General features: G+C 32.8%; 2 protein-coding genes across 3 annotated transcripts in view; one reads left to right on the top strand and one right to left on the bottom strand.

Moving 5' to 3' along the window:
* Window positions 1-423: 423 nt before the first annotated feature.
* Window positions 424-7,754, bottom strand: LOC128190868 (GTPase Era, mitochondrial-like). Its single transcript, XM_052863078.1, has 11 exons — window positions 7,616-7,754; window positions 6,276-6,428; window positions 5,680-5,807; window positions 5,305-5,382; window positions 4,783-4,829; window positions 4,508-4,569; window positions 2,806-2,918; window positions 2,072-2,485; window positions 1,479-1,625; window positions 891-974; window positions 424-764 (listed from the first exon to the last, which is right to left on the bottom strand). The coding sequence occupies exons 1-11, from the start codon at window positions 7,659-7,661 to the stop codon at window positions 654-656; spliced, it is 1,383 nt and encodes a 460-aa protein (XP_052719038.1). The 5' UTR covers window positions 7,662-7,754; the 3' UTR covers window positions 424-653.
* Window positions 7,755-15,185: 7,431 nt separating this feature from the next.
* The window catches only part of LOC128188702 (T-box transcription factor TBX3-like), a 9,778-nt gene continuing 3,709 nt past the window's right edge, over window positions 15,186-21,254 (top strand). Inside the window, exons 1-4 of one of the 2 annotated variants that reach the window (XM_052859922.1) lie at window positions 15,186-15,445; window positions 16,085-16,256; window positions 17,235-17,415; window positions 20,263-20,530. In XM_052859922.1, the coding sequence (XP_052715882.1) occupies window positions 16,127-16,256; window positions 17,235-17,415; window positions 20,263-20,530 (579 nt within the window). In that variant the 5' untranslated portion in view covers window positions 15,186-15,445; window positions 16,085-16,126. Of the gene's footprint in view, window positions 15,446-15,850; window positions 16,257-17,234; window positions 17,416-20,262; window positions 20,531-21,254 lie in introns of those variants that run through there. The other variant, XM_052859921.1, reaches the window with a different exon arrangement.

Below are 21,254 nucleotides of genomic sequence, written 5' to 3'. Positions count from 1 at the left end.
CCAAATTCGTTCAACTACCTTTTGACCTGAAAATTAAAAGGGTTTGTATCTTCTAATGATAGTTATAGACAACCTCTGTTGTGAAAAAACAAACACCATGTACAAGTATGTCTTTGGGGACATGTTTAATATACATGTGAATTTTTATTTCTATTCTGCACATGGTATTTTTTAGACTATAGTACATGTACATACACACAATTTCGTCATGTGGACTGTAATGCAACAAGACTAATGCCACTCAGACCCTGGTGAGTATGAGAGAGAATAGGATTTACAATTCATACAGGTCTAAATTTGGCTCAAAATTCCATTAAACCTGAGTGACACCTGGAGACTTAATCAGAGTATGCCCTTCACACCTATGACAAAACTGACAGGCTGCCCTTATATTGTTGAACTCATGAAAGAGAGTCAAAGATACTGTTTTGCAAACAATTTTATGTTTTTCATTTCAACAGGACATTGCATAAATGGTATAAAGCACATCATTGATTCTGTACACATCTTTTTTATTAAAGAGAGAAATATATTTTTTTTTTTAAAACAAAGCAAAATTTTTGTAACTTGTTTCTTCGTGATGTACATGCAACAATTAAGCTGTTCATAAGTATACATAAGTTCAAATGTTAGGTTTTCTTGTGGACATAAATTTATTTCTTGACATTTACCCGCAAGTTTAAATTAACATTATATTTAAATAGATTTCTTAATTCTGCTCTTGCTGTTTCTACAATGGTGGGTACTTTCTTTACAACCTCAGCCTGAAAAATAACATAAAAAGACCAAATTACAATTTTATTGCCAAAGAAAGAGATGAATATGTTCCTGGCATTCTGAACATGTTACATATATTCATGATCAAAATGAAATTAACTGAAGCCCTTTACCTGTATAAACTTATTTGGACATTTAATCTCCATGGAAATATCTAATTGGTCAAAATTTTGATCCCATTCCCAATTATTGATTTTCTGCAAAAAGAGAAGGTTACATGTACTGATAGAATAAAAGTGATAGTATCATGAAGCAAGGTGAAAATCAGGTAAAAACAAATCAAATCAAACCCTTGACAGATTTAGCCAACAAAATCAAAACTTGTGCAACAGAATCTGATTGGCTGCGAAGCAAGGCGATCACAGGGAATCTACTAGTCAGTGGTTTAGTTCGTTGTGTTCTCAAACAAAATTTAAATACAGGTACTATAATTGTTACAATTTTTTTACATTATTAATTAAATACATATGTTTTATATAATTACAAATACATGGGTTTTTAAAATCATTCTAGTTTTTTTCTTTTTTTCACGACCATTTCTTCCAAATATTTCTTAGAAAAATATGTATTTTAGCTGCTTTAATTTAACTCAATCACTAGAGGGCTGTGCTATTTCTTGAAACATTGGCTAAATCTGAAAATCTGCCAAGGATTGTAGAGCAGAGTGGATTGTAAATCCATGGCTGGCGAAGATGACTCACTGGGTGCAAGTCGTAGACGGGAAATTCGACATAGTCCATCATTTTCTCCCAGACGATGTTTTCTGCTAGTTTATAAGGTGATTCACTGGTTATTATAGAGCTGTGGTACTCCCAATCCCCAGGTTTGGCACAGGATAATATGTAGTCCTAAAATACAAATGTAGAAGCAATGAAAGTGAAGAAATTTCTCTGCTAATGAAGTCATGCAAATGGTAACAAGTCACAAAAGTGTCAGAAAAGAAATGAATCAAGATCTGCTAGGGCCATAAGGCATGTTTCACAGCTGAAATTTTTTGAAACTATAGAACAGCTGTAGGGAGGCTATAGTGTTCAAATGTTTAATGATGACTTAGTTATTTTTTCAGATTACCATTGACAGTTATCTCTCTTATGATAGGTTAATGTAACCTTAAGATTAAATCATTTTCATGTTGGCCTATCACATTTACATGTATATTATAATTTATAAACTAAACTAAACAACATTCATGTACATGTACAGAGAACAACTACAAATTGCAGTTTAAGAAAATAATGAACGACAACACTATGAAACAGTCAAGCTTTTAAGCCAAAGTTTACAAAATACATACTCTCAAGTCATCCACATTGTCGTCCTTCAGTGCCGAGACAATGAAGACTTCCTGGAAATTCGACCACCCAGTCGTGTTGATGGCCGACTCTGGACAATTTTCTAGCTTCTTCACAAAACTCTGCCACTCCTCATCAGATGACAGCTCTTCAGTCCCCTCCCCCTCATGCTCTGTCCTTCTAACATCATTCGTCCCCTCAGATTCAATGTGACCTTGACCTTCGTTAGCGGCCCCTTCTTTGGATGCTTTGTATTTCTCTATTACAGAGTCAATATATTTTTGCTGTTGTTTTTCTTTCGTCAAGTGGTGTGTTTTCCTGTTGGTAAGGATTGGAATTGGTTGACTTTCTAATTGTTTGTTGGTGAGAGAGGCTATAGTGTTCAGCAAACCTCTCTTGTTCATTACTCCATCCATCTAAAAATTACAAACATCGATCAATTAACATGTTTGTTTATCATTAAATTCAAGACTATTGTTTTATCAATATTTATGAGCATCTATTTTTGACGCTATGGAAAAATTCAAATTTTGAAGAAACATAAATTTGCATACAATGACTTTACCAATTAAAAATTATATGTCAAGTTTCTTTCTTTGTACAAAATTTGCATGACTTCACAGATGGGCCTAACTATGAAATCACAGAAATGATAATGACTTCATTAAAATACATAAAAATACCCGAAACTTCACTGGTCTTCATAAATGCATTGTATATATGCATGTACAAGTACCTTATTCAAAATCAAAATGGATGGGGTGTTTCTATGGAGATGGAGGATCTTTGTCACTGTTTTACTCAAGGTGTTTCTCCGGAACTTGTCTTTTGCATCCACCACAACTCCTACTGGAGAACAAACAAACATAAAATTTAACTAATGATTATGAGCTTTACTAAAAGAAAACATCAAGTTAATTGAGAAATTTCACACAATTGGTGTTTTTGAAGATCTCCAGAATTTCTTGACAGAGGGGTCTGAGGACTATTTTTGGTCACTCTACTTTCATCTGAATTTAAAAAGTTTAATTTTCCAGGGGGGAAGCCTCTAGTTCCAGGCATGCATTTTCAGAGTAGCATAATCAATTTTCTAAATGACACACATTTTTCAATTTCATTATTGTTAACTTTTAACCTACAGGTAAATACCTTGACCAAATCAAATGCGATAATGCATGTACATGTACATGTATTTACATCTACCGAGTATGATTCTCTCTACAGATGGTATTTCTTAACAGAAACTTTTGTCAATTCATAGCTCAATGTTGAAAGAAAGATGTAAATATAAACAATAAAATGCTTTCTTGATGATTCATACGGGTTATGATGGTAGTGATCATTGCAGAAAAAAATTACGTAACCCACTAACGCAGGTTATTTTTTTTTTCTTCAATGTCGCTACCTTCATATCCTGCATTAATAACCAAAGAAAGTATTTCATTGTTTAATTAATTACATGTACAAAAGTTGAAGAACACATGGTCCACATTTAATATTGTAGGACAACATTTCAAAAAAGAATACTGTTTTAGCTATATAGTGAACCTTTTCCACAGAATTTATGAACTATTGTATACATTTTTACGGGCCGCCAGGAGGCGGTCTGTTATTTGATACACACTTAAATATTGTAACTGCGTTTCTGTGGGATAGCTTTTTTTTAATTTATTAATATAATGCTCATTTTTATCAATTAAAAGTAAATTTACATGTAGAAATATGTTTTATGCCTTCTAAAAATATTACATATTTTTTGTTTTGCTCGTACATGAAAAGTTGGTCAAAGACTGTCGTGTTAGACGCATTTTTATCAAGACTATAATATATTCGGAAAATTTCGGAGTTTTTCATTGTATCGGGATCGGTATACGGGACATACTAAAGACCTGAATGACATGAACTTTTATATAAATGACGTATTTGAATTTCTATGTGCTGCATCAAATAAAATGACTTTTAGTGTGAATGTATATTGCCATATGCTTTTTGGTAGAAAATTATCATGAAATGACATCCATATCATTTTTTACGCAAACATTTGAAAGGACTGAAAATGTATATGGACCTGAAAATTTAAGCTAACCTGATTTATTTTTAATTCTTTTGAAATAACAATGATTATCTTCATAAACTGTAAGATTTATAATTCCATTTAGGAAAAAAAATTATCAAACTCTATTCTTAATAATGATAGTAAAATGTTAAAATTCAAAACGAGTTGCTGAAAATATAGTAATTAAAATTAAAATCCACCATTAAAATTAGTTTAACCAATTCATTATTTTCTTTGCGGTGTTTTTTTTTATGTAAACAACCAATGATGATTCATACAACAATTAATTATATTTTTGCGGCCCATTTGACGCTTGCGTCAATATGATTTCTTGTTTAAAATTTAGTACAGTATGTACACATATATTAAAGGTAATACATACACAGGTCAACTTCACTGGCAGCCTTTTCAGGGTCCACTGCAACTGTGGATGGGACGCGGTGCCTGAAAAGGACACATCACATAAATACATACAGAAAGAAATTCTTATTAGTTTGAATGAATTATTGCAGAAAATATCCTCTTAACTGCCTTGAACATGCAAACTTAGCACACATGTAGTTCTACCATTAACAATCACATTTATTTCAAACTCGCCCCGATGATATTCACATGTATTATCATGATTATTTTTGTTGGACAGTTAATAAGATTTACCTTGCCTTTGCTTCAGGTGCTAGAATCCCTGGAGTGTCCACAAATGTCTATAAAAATATCATAAACATATCACTTTACTTCACTGAAATTCAAAACGATCTGTATGACCTTTATATTTGACCTGGAAACATTGTTCAAGATCACTGTTAACCTTTTATCCAAAAAGAACTCTATATGAAAAGTATGAGCCATATAAGGTTAAGAGGAGAGAACATGGTCAAAACCAGGTTTTTTTCTCAGGTCTGTTAAGACCTTGACCTTTGATCTAGAATCTTGGTTCAAGGACAATGCACACAATCTACCTAAAGGCACTCTGTAGGTTAAGTATGGGCCAGAATATGCTAAAGAAAAAGAAAATATACTCCAGCAAAGTACCGGTAATGTCATAAAAACAAACAGATCAACAATTCCAAGGCAATATATAGAAATTAGTTTGGCATTACATATATCCAGGTGCACAGAATTGTATATACACAATACTGATCATGTAAAGGAGATTTTATGTGGCACTGGTGATCTTACTATCTGACATTCATCCTGTGTCAGGATTAACAGAGTGTTTTTCCTTGTGGTATTGGCCTTTCTTGAGACTGGGAGGATCTGAAAATAATGACAAAAAATTCTGGCTTGTTAACTTGAATTTAATGTAAAAAACAGTTCCAATCTTAAGTATATCTACTTATAAACCATATCAAAACCGAAATGAATGTTAAATATACAATTAGTTATGTCAAGTACATATTAATTCACAAATGGTTTATTACAAAACCTATATGTTTGTCTAACATATACCTGGGGTAGATAACTGTCAAATAAAAACAAACAGAAGGAAGTCATATTTTCCACTGAGTGTTTATTACCTAAGCATCCATTAATCATGGCTTTTCCTTGATTTACCTTGTGCTGTAAAAGTCTGTTGATGAGAGTTGATTTGCCTACATTTGGATCACCGATGATTGCCACTCGCAGAGTTTTGGCGTTGTGTGGTTGATTTGGTTCCAATGTTACCTTCATGAGTTGTTCCTCTATAGGTTAAAAGAAAAAAATTATACATTGATTGCATAAAAAATAGGAAGATTTCTCCTAAGATTCTCCTTAGAAATATGTTTTTTTTGTCAGTAAATCTCCATCTAGCATGAATATTCATGCAGTAAATTGTTCATCATCGAAACAAGACATATAGCTATACTGTGGACTATGTTGCACGCTATGTTCTTACATTTGACCAAATTTTCAATATGTAATATTCTTAAGACAATTAATCTCATTTAAATTTGCAGCAAATTTTCCAAGCAAACTTATAACAGTTTTACATTAAAAATGAAATGACTAATACTTCTATTGACAATTTTTTTTTACATGGGGCAGGTGAAAAAACAAATAATTTTAACACTTTTATTATAGGCAAGTGAAACATAATGCCGTCAACTAAGAATCTTGGTTGACAAAGTTATCACATATCGGCACATTTGTAAGAATATTCATGTACATACCAGGTGTGAAACAAACCCTTCTCTCATCTGGGTGAAAGTTTGGGAAGTTCGATGTATATTTGTTGTACTCTCCTCTCTTATGTCTTGTACCAAACAATCTGACATTACACTTTTGGTAAAGGAGAATTCTTTTAACATGACTCCAAGATAGCTCTTAAAGAAAAGAAAAGATTAGTTTTTTTACCAGTCATTCAAAAATATCATGTATATATGTATCAGAACTAATTTAGTTTACTGTATTCTTTCAAATCTGACGTTAAGATAAAATGTCATTGACAGTAGCATTACAACTTGGTCTTGAAAATTACCAGAAAGCAAGTTTTGCCATTAAAAAGTGCCTGCAAGCAAGACTAACACTATGCAAGGCTGAAGTTTCATGTAAGATCACGGGCCCTGGAAGTTATTGTAAATATATTGCATGTGCATGTATAAAAAAGTAAGGGTAGGACACTCTTTTTGGGGCGAAATCGGGTTTGACGAAGTCTGGGCGTTCCTCAAACGAAATTTCGCGATAAATCGTTCAAGTATACTTTACTTACGACATATGTATACATTCGTTCCGCTCCAATGCTGTTACGTCGAAGAAAAAGGTGTTTTTATACATCCAAGTGCCTAAGAATTTCGCTAGACTGGTTTACATCCGGTTTAATCGCAGTGAATCGAAAGATAAGTTCTGATTGGTCAATAATAAAATAAATCTGCTCGTCAATAAAGGTGGCGAAACTGATAACAATTTATGGTGAGTATGTATCAAATGTTTGAAAGGAGTTATGCATATAGATACTGGGTAGTTTGGCCTTTCAACAATGAAATGCGAGAATAATGAAGAAGATTGACAAATATCGATAAGAAATTAAAGAATTTATTTCATTATTGACCAATCAGAACTTACCTTTCAATTTACCTTTCGATTCACTGCGATTAAACCGGATGTAAACCAGTCTAGCGAAATTCTTAGGCACTTGGATGTATAAAAACACCTTTTTCTTCGACGTAACAGCATTGGAGCGGAACGAATGTATACATATGTCGTAAGTAAAGTATACTTGAACGATTTATCGCGAAATTTCGTTTGAGGAACGCCCAGACTTCGTCAAACCCGATTTCGCCCCAAAAAGAGTGTCCTACCCTTACTTTTTTATACATGCACATGCAATATATTTACAATAACTTCCAGGGCCCGTGTGTAAGATTGAATATTCGGGTCCTACATAATTTTACAATGGGAATGAGATTGTCAATGCCAAATTCTTTATGTCACTATCTGAATACCGCTTCCAAGATTTCATAAATGAACTAAATATATTGTGAGACGCGTCATTAAAGAAAAATTGACTTACCTTGATTCAATTTCACTAAAAACCTTATTGACATGGGCGCGGCCATTTTAAAATAAGGTTAACTCGTTCATAAATTGCTCATATCTCGTATTTTGAGCCCGATGCAAAATAAATTCTAGAAAAGATTCATGAAACATCATCTATTATAAATTTCAAATACTACTTTTCACATAGAAACTTTCAAAACCAAAATTTGTAGCAAAACTTGTAAGAATGAATTAAATTAATGCCCTTGGATTTGGATGCAGTATTTATAAAATTTAACACAGGGTACATTTGCGCACATGATGTGTACAAGCTTATTTATAAATAAATATGCCCATCCAAATAAAGGGTTTGTTTCGTAATCTTTATCTACTATATTTCACCCCTTCAAAAAAGTGAAAAAAAAAATAATTTTTGATGTTCAATTTATACTGTCAAGGATAGAGTCATTCTTGTACGTTTATGTGTATTGTAAACTCACTCCAAACCAAACTGGTAAAGCCACTTATAGATAACAATGAGGAATTTTTAGAACTTGTTTTCAAATCCTTTTGTTAATCATTATATCCTGCTATTGTTTTTGCAGTATTTGCTTCTTTTGAAATTTAAAAAAATGCTAGCCATCAAAATAAATTCCATGCAATTGCAATGCCCTTTTTTAATCTAATATCTTCGCCAATCGATCTAATGTCTGATTCGTTATATCTACCCTTGGAGGGGGGGGGGGGGGGGGGTATCAGAATAATGAATCGGACACTTGGATAGCAAACATGTCATTTTAGGGGTTGTAAACAATTTGAATATAATTATAAGAGAAGTTATAATGTTTAGAAGAAGAAGGAAAGAGGGTATGATCAATTATTTATATTGAATTATCTAGAATTGGCTAACACGGAGGGTTTACATGTTTATTGGTGATTCTTTGCGACGGTCAGTGAAACATTTTCATATATGAAAAATAAAATGAAAGGATCCCAACAGCTGGACATCTTGGTTTCATTTTATTATTATTTTTTGTCCTTTAAATGCATCTATATCTTTTTCTATTTGAATAAGTACATTCGAAAATATGACATTCAAAACAGTTTAGAACTGAGAGTAATCCTTAGCGTAGTATCTAACTTGGTCATAGAGTATCAGACAAATAAAAACATTGAATTGAAAACAAAGAAATAAAAAGAAAACAAAGAAATAAAAGGTGAAATTGAAGTTAAAGATATACTCCCCCCCCCCCCCCCCCCCCGATATGGAATTTCAGGATTTTGGAAAGTACCTTTTTTTTGGCTTGCCAAGATTTTATGGATGAGTCTGCCCCCACCCTCACTTTCATAAACGATGCTACGTGCCTGGCATATTTTTTCTTTCATAAAGCATTTTTCTGCGAAAAATACTAAAGCAAAAACATTGTCAATTAGTGATGGTTCCAGATTGCATGCGTTCCAAAATTTACTTCCTTCTTTGAATAAATCTAGATGGAGGATTTTTGTTTTTTTTAGATATCCTTAAATCACACGAAAAGGCTACACACCATATGAACTTGCGCCAAAAGATGTTATAAGAAGACAAACGCCATAAAAAGCGAGGGCAAAAAGTTTATTCATTGCAAAGACCATAAAATGATAACGGAGATAAGTTTTTCCGCTTGATTTAGAAAGGAAGTAGAGGGATCCTATAAGTCACGTGATTGAAGGAGTTGCTTTGGCGCCATTTTTCACTTCCCTGTCGTCTAGACAAAAGTAACAATTGCTCTGTCATGCGGTACGGGACAGTCTGTTCACATTACGTAGATAAAAATTCTATCTCTGAATATCGATGCTTCTTTAATTGCACCAAATGGCAGAGGATTGATTTCTGTTCAGATTCCAATTGAAGTTTGACATTCGGTAAGCCGAGACGAGACCAAAATGGCGCTGGCTCGCCAGATAATGGACTCGTTCTTGTCTCCAAGGAACGCATCCATTTCTAATTCCCCAACAACGGACAGACGACAGAGAAATAAATGGCCAATGGTTGACTACAAATTGAATGTTTAGCTTTTTATGGGCCTCGCCTCCTATGGGACACTAGTATCAGCAAAGCAGCCGCATTCGTTTTCTGTGCTCATATTTTCACCCCACTCTCTGATGTTTTAATAGATAATGTGGAATTATCTGAATAGAAACATCACATTTTTCTGACAGTCTATTACGAAGAAGAGTTGTCAAAATAACGATGTTTGAAGATGAGAAAAAATGAGAGTTCCTTAGATTTTCATCGCATGAGCGAAACAAAAAAATGTAGATTATACAATAAATACGACAATACTTTGAGCTTCTCATCGCGCTTAGGGGATGTACAATGTAGATCAGAAGAGTTTAGATTAAAATGTTGATTTCATTCCACTGAAGGCAATTTTTTTTATGGAAAATGTTGTTTATCTAGAGGTACATGTATTTCTTTTCTTTTTTATGAAAAAGCATAGTTAATTGTGTAGCTTGTTCTCCATAAATTAAAATTAAAGAATTAGATTATGGAAGAGGTTAGTTTTAAAGTCTCTTGAACGATACAAAAATACTAAATTTCATGTATTCAACCAACCATGCATATTGCATCGCAGTATTTCGTCTACCAACGTTACCAGCAAGTCTTGATACCGAGCTTGGTCCTCGTTACGTCATAGTAAATTGGAGACTCCTTTAAAATTACATGTACACCACACCAAATCAATTTGCAAAAGCAATTTTAAGCTTATATGATTCAATGATAATGATAAATAGCATATCCTATAAATGTTATCATATTTTTTTGTATGTATGCTACATAATATGTGTCTTAATACATAACTTAATAGATATGTAACAATTTAATAGTTTGTGACTCAAGTAAACAAATAAAAAATTATTATCCAGTGTGCAGATTATTACTAAACATTTTTATATTCTATCTTTTAATATTTGAAAAAGCTTTAAAAAAATGAAAATATAATAAATAGAATATTGAGTAGGTAAAATAATGTTTGTAACATACACTCTGGCGAGTCTTGATCATTTACGCACTGACCTAAATACTTTTAATTTCATTCGTTTTTAATATCATTATATGCATTCTTTTTAACACACAATCATTAATTATTGTATTCAATAGGAGAAAGGCATAACTCCAGATAAAAAAAAAAACCACCCCAAAAATTAAATCTTCGTTGAATTTTGAAACATATGTTAGACCCGTATCGACCGCTTATCACGACCATTTCACATTTTTCAAGTTGGTCATAAAATGATTTATTTCCCAAAAACTGTTCTTTGATATTCTGTTGAGTGCTTTAATTCAATATTTATCATTAAGGAAACAAAAACCTCGGCATAACGTTGCAGAGACTGTTGGAGACGCTGGCGGGATGACATTTGGCGCGCTGCGGCACGTGCCTTATTGCCACGCCCACTTTGATACAGTACATGTAAATTACCTCTTTTAACTTGTCCCCTATCGCGGATTCATTCTTCCACGCATGACATCTTTACGGTGTTGAACTAATTAATTGCAGTTTAATAGACAATTCCATTTGTAAATACACAGAGTCTGTGGACCTCAGAGAATTGAGTCTGACGTGAAATTTTATTTAATTTTTTCCTCAGTCTGTCCTGAGAAGATGACGAGTAGAAATGTGTCTCGCGTTTCAAAAACTATCTTCAAAATCTAATCAGAATGCTATAAAATGCCTAACGAATTTAGGAATATGCTTTAATAATGGATGCATTTCATGTGTCATATTTTGCTGTAATTTTGGACATAATTATATATCATATGATTTACAGTAGCTCTTATGATAAATTAGTATATCAAAAATCATGCATGAAAGTTGGAGTAAGTAAATCCTGTTTAAAAATTATTGTTTCTTAAATCAGGCTAATATTTGTTGTTCTAATTGTTCATTCAAACGAAGTATTGTTGTATTTATGTTAACTATTTTAATACATACATTAAGCGTATTTCGTGAGCATGTTTAAATGTACTTTAATATATGTTAATCTTTGTGGGTGGATCGATGTGATTAAAAGACTAGCTATAGTTTCATTAACCTTTTTTGTGTATTTGATTTACAAGATGTCAAAGCAGAATTTTTTTGACACCATGTTGTAGATTTACTTTTTTTTCATTTATTTACTACACTAAAAAAAACATTACTCGTCAACTTTAATTTTACGCTCGAAACGTTTAAAATAACCCCTTAAACAGTTCAACTCAAAATTGGCGTAGTTGGGGGTAAAGGGTGAAAATTAAGGCTGACTTCATAAATATAGAGTCAATATCTTGTGGACGTTCAGTTGCATTTATATTTGATAAAAGCCGTAATTCCATACACGAAATACATAAATATAATATAGATATAATGTTAGAACGGGTTTAATAATTAAATCATTGATAAGTAGGGCATACAAAAGCAATTATTTTAGTACATAGCCGTTATTTTATTTTTTTCTAATAGTTACGAAATCAACAGAATACAGAATATAATATCATTATGAATTTTCTATGTACTAATTCCACGTTCGTGTGTTTTGTTTATTTAATTTATTTTTTATGTACAATATAAATTTATTTCTATGTTTCTATGTTTGAATATAAGATAAAAATATACATTCTTACACAAACATACCATAATTTTCCTGAATTAAACGCACGATCATATTTGCAGATTTTATGTTATTAACGATATCTTCATTCATTTAATTAGTTTTCGAATTAAAACAAACAGAATTTAATCATGTTTACAATTTTTAAAAATTCTGTCACAGAATCTTTTTGCGTCAAAATTCAATTCACTTAAATGCAGATTGCTTTTCGGTTTCCTGAAATAAATATCTCTCTCTCTCTCTCTCTCTCTCTCTCTCTCTCTCTCTCTCTCTCTCTCTCTCTCTCTCTCTCTCTCTCTCTCTCTCTCTCTCTCTCTCTCTTCTCTCTCTCTCTCTCTCTCTCTCTCTCTCTTTCGCTCTCTCCTTTAACGCGAACTTGATCCGGCAAAATTCGCTCTTCATTCCCATTTCAACGGCATTTTTTTGCAAAACATAAATAAATGACTTCTGCACACAAATGATTTCTAATTTTCATTTTGCGAAAAATGATTTATTTAGATCGTTTCGTGTCGGAATTTATGTACTTTATCTCGATAGAGAATAGAGCGGTAATTACTAACGCTCCAAATTGAATTCTCTTCGTGATTGAAGGTGTGAATTTCCCGGCTACGGCTAATGTCCCCGAGAAGCGGGTCAGGGGCCACAATATTTCCGCACCTTATTCTACAACAACGGTCCGAGACAGGAGAAGATTTTCCAAGTGGGACCGTTTTCGATTTTCTTGTCTGCTTGTGTAAAGTGTAAAACATGGAAAGTGACGCATTGTTTGAAATAAAGCACGCATACCAACACGATAGGAACCTATATTTTTGTTCAAGGGCAGAAATTTTCATTGCCATGCTCTTTCCAAAGCGCGGTCCTTTTCTTCAAGATGTTTTTTTTTCTCCCTCGCATGCTTAGAAATGTTTATTGCTGACAAAAAGGCGCCATTAATATTAAAGCGATCCCTATCTTGAGTTTTACAATTTAACTACTTTATTTACGAGACAATGATTCAAGTACATTGAAATGATATTATTTTCATAAATAACAAATATTTTTTACTAGAAATTTACAATTTCTTTTTCGTTCAAACAGTCACATTTAAAAAAAAAACATATTTAGATGTATATTTAATTAAGGTTGTTTCTCTTATAAGTACAATATTGCATGAAAATACATTTATTTCGACCTACACCTACAACATGCAAAGGAAAATGCTTTATTTGTATTTATATGTATAAATAACACATGGAGCGAACAGTAACTTTTTCCATTCTTTAGGTATGTATATTACTCCTTAATTAAACATAATTGTTTCAATCTCTCTCTCTCTCTCTCTCTCTCTCTCTCATAAAAGGTAAATCAAACTCTCTTATAAAATGTAAATCCATGATCCAATTCAAATAAAATATTGCTCTCGAACCGATAATAAAAGCAATTTTATATTTTTCTTTAAATGGTACGCAAGATTGAATCAAAAGAGAATGACTTGCTACTCGCAAGGCGAGGGTAAACCTGTCTACCTTTCATAAATAAACACGTTGATGTTAAAATTCTAGACCACTCCCGATTGCCACTGTAATCAAAACAGATGGAAAGGATCGATTCCGAGAGATTGACCAACCCCGGTGTATCATATGAAAATAGACAATTATCCCGAGATTGTCAATATTCTACAAATCGCGAGAGCTGTATAGCATATTGACATATGACGATTCTCCTCTCTCTCAAAAATCTGTAAAAATTTCATTGTGTTCACAACATATGCCATTTTGACATTTTGAACACTGCGGTTGGACACCGAGTTCGATGTTTGTGCCAATTTATAGAATAAAATTGACATTCATAAGACCATCAATATACACTGACTTCAGAGTATCAATTAATTTATCTAACTTCTATTAATTATTTCGTATATTTTATTTGCATACATAAATATGCATCTGATTGTTTTGATTACAAAATGTTCACTACTCAAAATGTTCAAAATCTCAATACATGAAAGTTTTCCTTGATTTATTCATTGTATTTCCTTAATATATAAATCTCATTCGATTATATTGTAAGATTTGAATCGGTATAATAACATTTAATTCAATTACAAAGGTTAATAAATATTTACCTATTTTTAATTGATGACATAATATATACGTAGTCGCTGTGTGATCACAGCCAAGTATAAATCGTCTTCCAGACCTGCTAATGCGATTTGTCTTCTTCATTATGAATTTTCCCATTTTCTCCCCGAAAAAAAAATCTGTGAGATTTCAAGGAACCCTCATTTAATATTATTGCCGTGAGAAATCACAACTACGAATACTTAGTTACTGTCAAAGTCAATTAAACTAGTAGTACTTCAAAAGACTAATTTAATAACTAGTAAAAACATTGTTAACTAAGATAGCAGGTACCTAGTCATTTTTAATTAGATAACAAAATTTAAGAGTAAGCTTCGTATGTTTTTCTAAGGAATTTTTGTAATGTCAATTATGGACTGTATGAATTGATAGACTATTGACCAAAACATGGGAAACTTACGTCTGTTTTGATCATATTAAAAAGAAATAAATTGACCTTATTCAAACTTCTAGTATACACAATTTTACGAAATATTTCTTTCAATTCTTTCTTTTTGTTCACCCTCTTTTCAATATTATGTATACATAAAGTTATTCCTTTTTCAAATTGAAATAAACAAGAGAAAAATTAAACATTCTAGTATGTATTTCACATATCTCCAAAAATGAATAACATATCATGAATAACTTTTTTTTAAAATAAAATAATCTTTATCTAATCTATAATATCGTCACAAATACTCTAGCAAACTTAGAAAATCGAAATCATTTCCCAATAAAGAGAATCTATAGTTCTACGTTGAAAATTTCTTGAAAAGGCGTTTTATATGCTAATATAACTTGTATTGAGATTCGTGAAGTAGGCGTGTTCGTTTTCAGATTCTGAACAGAGACAGGCGAGGCTTATAACAAATCAACACATCGGGGCCCAAAGATCGGCAATTTTGATAAAACTAACTCAAACTCGGAAAGATTCTTTGGTGAAAGTTGCAACAAGAATTTGTAAAATTTTGCATCTTTCTACTTGGGCTTTTAACACCTTATTGGGGAAACGGTGTTGGAAACAGCGAGGATATCTGCTCGGAGCCTTCACTTTTTGGGCGTGATAAAGTGGTGATATTTTTGGCGCTTTTCAACAAATTTAGAAGCATTTTAACGCTTTTTAACATAAGGTAAAACTGGTTGTTTTTATGTTTTTCCAATCACTATTTCTTTTATTGTATTAAAATATTATTTTGCTTTATTTTATAACGGTAAAAAATTCTTTATACCTCCAGTGTTAATATTTATTTCTAAAACGGTAAAATTCAATTTCTTAGCTTGGGTTCAATCAAATCCACCATTGAAAGGTGATCGCCTCATAATTAAGTAATCAAACTTCAAGATAATTTTGATTTGTTTGTTGTTTTAAAAGTCTCAGTACAGCTTGGACAACTACTTCTAAAAAACAAACACAATTAAATTCTCAAACTCCGCCCCCTTAATCAGTTCATCCAATCACAGGTGAGAATCGCACTTAATTTCCCGACGCAGCAACGAAACGGGTAATTACACCTTTTGTTACCTTACGTGATTGACAGGCCTCGCATCTTGGCAGCCCTGGAGGAGACAAAAGAAAACTCACCATTATCTTTTGATTTGTTAAGTAAAAGTTATTTGTCAAAACATCCAGGCTACCTTATTAGGAGAGTACAACACCACCGCCACTCAAAATCATCTCCACTGCGAAACAAGCACCACCTAAGAGGCGAAATTCCACACTTGTTACCTTTTTCATTTAGTTCTGAGTTTTCAATATGCTCCTGTTGCAGGGCAATAACCACTATTCTCAAGGATCTACTTCTTCAACATCTATGTATGAGGACGATATTATCAGCCAAAGGGCCAGGGCCTTTCCCCTGGGCCACGGATTGATGCCCACCCCACAGGCTTTCAGTTTTGGATTTCCTATGCACCCTGCCCACGATCCAATGGGTCTTACAAGTAAGTAGAGAATTTGCATTCTGCAATTACATATAACTGCGAAAATTATTTTTAAAAAGCAACTCTTTTAATATCTTGTTATTTCTATATAAAAAAAAAAATACCGGTAAATGTTTTTATTTTTCTTTGATATATAATTTTTCATATAATATAATTAATTTATCATATCATTGTATATTTTATCCTTAAAAAAAAAATAGGTTGTATTAAATAATTCTTTATATGAAAATAAATCAAAATGGATATATTGAAATTAAGCCAAATAGTCGTTTATTTAAGTAAAGTATTTTGGTATATTGCTAGGATTGTAATTAGAAAGCTGTCAATCCCAACAACCATTGTGTCAATATCAGATATTTTATCATAAATATCTTCTGTTGTCGCTTTCCTTTCCAATATAAAAATCGTAACAAACCAAGAAAATTGGAAAACAAACCTTTAATCTATATACTTTCTTTAAATCGTTTAAGTTTGAATAATCGCATATAAATTTTTTTACATAATATTTCCCTGTAAAATAACAGTTTAAAACAGTAAATTTAATCATTTGGAAAAAATGTTATCGCATAAAACAAGATAACAAGTTGTCGATGTGTTTCCGACAATTTGTCAAAGGCACGTGTCGCACGCCGATAACATAGAAAACCAGCGTTCATGCACGCGCATACCCGCTAACAAACAGATTTATGCAAACTTTATCACCCAATGATTTTTTACCCGATGAAATATGTCGTAATGCAACCAGAATAACTTAATTTACAAACTTTATAATTTTTTTTCCAAATAAATATTGATTTCAAAAATATTTTTCAACACAGAAAGAAATATTGTAATGAAACTGTACTTTTATTACAGAATGTGTTTAAACAACTGTATTCTTCCTCTATCATGAAAATACATGTATGATAATATATAGAATTATGACTTGCAATGAACTTCTAAAAATAATAGTTTAATTTTTTTATCTATTATTTTCAGGTCAGAGCCAGCAATTTGGAGGATACCCTCCTCTCTCCTCCCATTCTGACCACAAGAGGATGCTGGGTCCGGCTCAAGGGGACACTATGGACAAGAACATTAAAATCACCCTGGAAAACCGCGACCTCTGGAGCAAATTCCACAGCATCGGCACAGAAATGATCATCACCAAAACTGGAAGGTAAATATACCTTAAACATTATTTCTTTATTTAATTAAGTGACTGTTCTACAAAACATCTCGTTTGTTAAGGAAAAAAGGCGATATATGACCATTATATTCTCTTTCTGATTTATGAAAAATACCCGTGGATCTGATAATTGACAAGTTTGATTCTTATAGAGGATGAGTATCATTTATTATCGGTTTCAATTTTCCGTTTTATCCAGTGTTTGTCTATTTATTACACTGTGGTGGTCATTTGATATCTAGACACAAAAGCAAACTGAAATTGACCCCATTTTCCCACGTTACTCTCCCAAACTGACCGCTAGTCCTCAAATCCGATTAAAAAACTAAATTTGTATTATCTTTCATACTTAATCTTTTTTGTCATTTCATATATGGATTATTAAAATCGTTAGGTAACTTGACTGCCAAATATTTATGTTCCCCGCTGTGTTCTTTTGGTTTTTCCTGTTAGCTTAAGATCCGTGGTGCAAAAATGGTGGTTTGAAGGGTGTGGGAAATTTCGGTGAAAGGTTCTGAAAGTTTCACCATAAATAACGCGGCTTTTGTTGTTTTTATTTCGGTTGATTATGAAACTACCACCTTCCCGGGCTACTTTGACTATTACAATTGTATGTTTTATTTTAATCGAGCGTTTAAACTGTATTTGAAAGATGTTAACCGCTGTTCCCGCTCGTAAAATAAAAATAAAATTCTATTCTACACCATTCGCTTCTAGAAAACTAAAATCTTGGTCAAATCGAATTTTTGTCCTGTTTCAATTTTTTTGAGCATGTTCTTTTATTTCTTTAAGTTTTCCTCTTCTTCATTTTTTGGACAAAATTGTTCCATTATTGTTGCCTCATTATAAGTATTGATTATATTTTGCTGACTGAATTTTCCGCTATTTATTAAAGCTACAAATAGCCGCCACTTGATTTTGAACAATTCAAATCGCGTTACACATTTATTTTGTTTATTTGTTCAGAAAAAGGGGCGGGCTCGTGTTAAGTTGTGATGTCCTTACTCAACAATAGCGAAACTTGAGGTGCATTGTTCAGCTATTTCTTGCTAGCTTGAACGTATTATTTACCGTTTCACAGTTTTCGCCCAAAACTGAAAAACGAGCAGAAAAACTTCGAAAACAGAGAAATAGATACTCGACAATTAAAACAGACTACGGGAAGTCTATTTTCTCTAATTAAGACACAAAGAAAAAGTACATGTGGCTAAATTTTCGCGCGATGGGGCGAGGTTTGCCCGGGTGCGCTTATTCAATCCTTTGTCCCCAGTTGTCCCCTTTCACGCCCCTCACAGCTGCCCGTCTCTACCCCCTCGTTTGCCGGACTTCAAAAGTTACTATTCTATTTCCTTTTAGTCTAATAAATCAGCTAATCTTATCCCCTTTTATGTGACATCTGCTTCACATTTTGTACATGTAAGCATTTTATTTAGTTGTAATTCTTTTGTTGGAAACATCGACATTTAGTATTTTACACAATAATATTTTTTGAACTATTCAGGTTTATTAACTATTTTTATAACCAACTCCAAATGTTAAATATATTGCAGCAAAACTCTTCAATCTTTGAATTGAAGTCTAAATTTATTTTAGCTCGAAGAAATTATTTTGGATTAGTGTCAATTTTCATTCCAATTCAACGCGCAATTAATATCTACATTTGTTCTGAAACATTTTCTGTCTGTAAAATTTTCCCCATAAACTTTTAATTGGCGATTATTAAATTACCGTGACATAACACCGTCGGCGATTTCTTAATCATAAGAAAACATCGGCATATTTGTCCGGAAAAATTGTCACATCCTGCAATTATCTTTAGTAATTACGGGCAAAGGTGTGAGACGGCCATGTATGAACAAGGTCTACTCGCTGGGATTAGAAACCGACTACCGTGAAAAGAAATCGGCGTTACAAGAACAAACGGTGAACAATTAGCAAATTTGTCATTTTTCGCGAAATTAAAATAATTTTTTTCCCGTCGACTGATCTTGCTTTTTTTTTTTCACTCCCGTCGGTGTGATCACACGGGGTATTAGCGTGAACTCAGACAAATTTTGAAGTGGATTTCACACTTTTAAACAACTTACATAAAATCAAGAATGCGTTAAAGTCTATACCCTCAATAGGAACTTATCTATAAGGACATGTTTTTTCAAGAGCAAAAATACTAATCTTGCTTTTTTTGAATGAAATGCGATAAAATGATCAAGCCACCTTACGGCGTTTACCAATCTGTTTGTTTTAGTTCACAAAACCAAATTTGTTCAGAAGTGTTTCTAGTTCCTCGGAAGTGTGATCTTGAACAACAGATAATTGATTTAAACGAAAGTGGTATTCACAAGTTCAGGCTGAAAAAGTGTTCATTTTTATACAAGCACAAAAGATTTTCCTCGCGTTCACCTCATTGGCTTAACACAAATTAAATAAAGATACTGTCTTAAGAATTCCAAGAACGATAATTGTAAATCAACCTTTTTAACTTTAATCAAAGCTTCAACATTACATCACGGACAAGTTCGAACCAATGGTTTAAATTCATATAACACATTTATTACACAGCAATCCAAAACATGGAATCATGCATGCATATGCATAAATATTGCAATATTATTGAGCATTGTTGTTTCTTATTAATCTTTAAATTCAAACAATAGCAAGAATTTAGAAACTTAAGAAATAAAATTGTGTAGTTAATTTTTTTTAAAAAACTTTTTGGCTTATCATAACGGAAAAAAATTGAACAATATACTTGTTGGTTAAATTAGATCATTTTATCATAATATACTTGTTGGTTAAGTATACGGTATTTATCATAATCTTTTTTTTTTATTTGTCTAGGCGAATGTTTCCCACCCTGAAAGTGAATTTAGAGGGCCTGGACCCCCACTCTAAGTACATCCTCCTGATTGACATTGTGCCCGTGGACGACTGTCGCTACAAGTACCACAACTCAGAGTGGGTGGTCACCGGAAAAGCGGAACCACACATGCCCGGGCGCCTCTACATCCACCCCGACTCCCCAGCCTCCGGCTCCCACTGGATGAAGCAGCCAATGAGCTTCCACAAGCTGAAACTGACCAACAACAATCTGGACCAGAATGGACACGTAAGTTTGACTTTTTTATTTACATCTTAGCTATAAGATTTAGAAACTACCAGCAAAAATTCGTCAGAAATTAACTGTTTACAAAAAAAAAGCCCACAAAACAATGGAATTGAAATTCTTGCGACCAATTTCTTTTCTGTAACAAAAATGAATTGATGGTGCCGTTTTGTCACGATAAATATTAAACAACAGGGATTTGAGATATTCAAAGTTATCTAATATCACGCGCACTGTGCGAGCCATTTCACTAAGTCTTCAAATCGAGCACTCCCTTGGTACTGAAGAGTGGTGCTGAAATTCATTAAGAACCTCGTTTGTTTTGATTGCTGAGAAACTTTCTTTCGTGCTAAATCTTAATCTATTAAACAAGGCATCTTTTTGAATGACTACAGTGGTAGAGAGAGAGAGAGAGAGAGAGAGAGAGAGAGAGAGAGAGAGAGAGAGAATAGAAAAGAAAAAAAGAGGTTTTTTTTCCTTGATAGAGATATTTCTGGTCACCAGAATATCGAACGGAGACGATCAAGACATTAAGCGTCTGATGTGTCGTTTATCATATCTATAACAAAATAATAATTCCAGATAGAATCACTTCACAGAAGTATCAAAATTTGATACTTTTGTCTACCCCGAGGCTTTCCGATAATGTTCATCTGGTCGTGTTTATTCTTTACTGCTCACCACCAAACAATTAGCATTATTTTACTAAAGTGTCGATGGCTCGGCA

Source organism: Crassostrea angulata, chromosome 6 (assembly GCF_025612915.1).
Source record: "Crassostrea angulata isolate pt1a10 chromosome 6, ASM2561291v2, whole genome shotgun sequence".
In the NCBI taxonomy this organism is placed as follows: Eukaryota; Metazoa; Mollusca; class Bivalvia; order Ostreida; family Ostreidae; genus Magallana; species Magallana angulata.
This window is presented reverse-complemented; position numbering and strand designations above follow the sequence as displayed.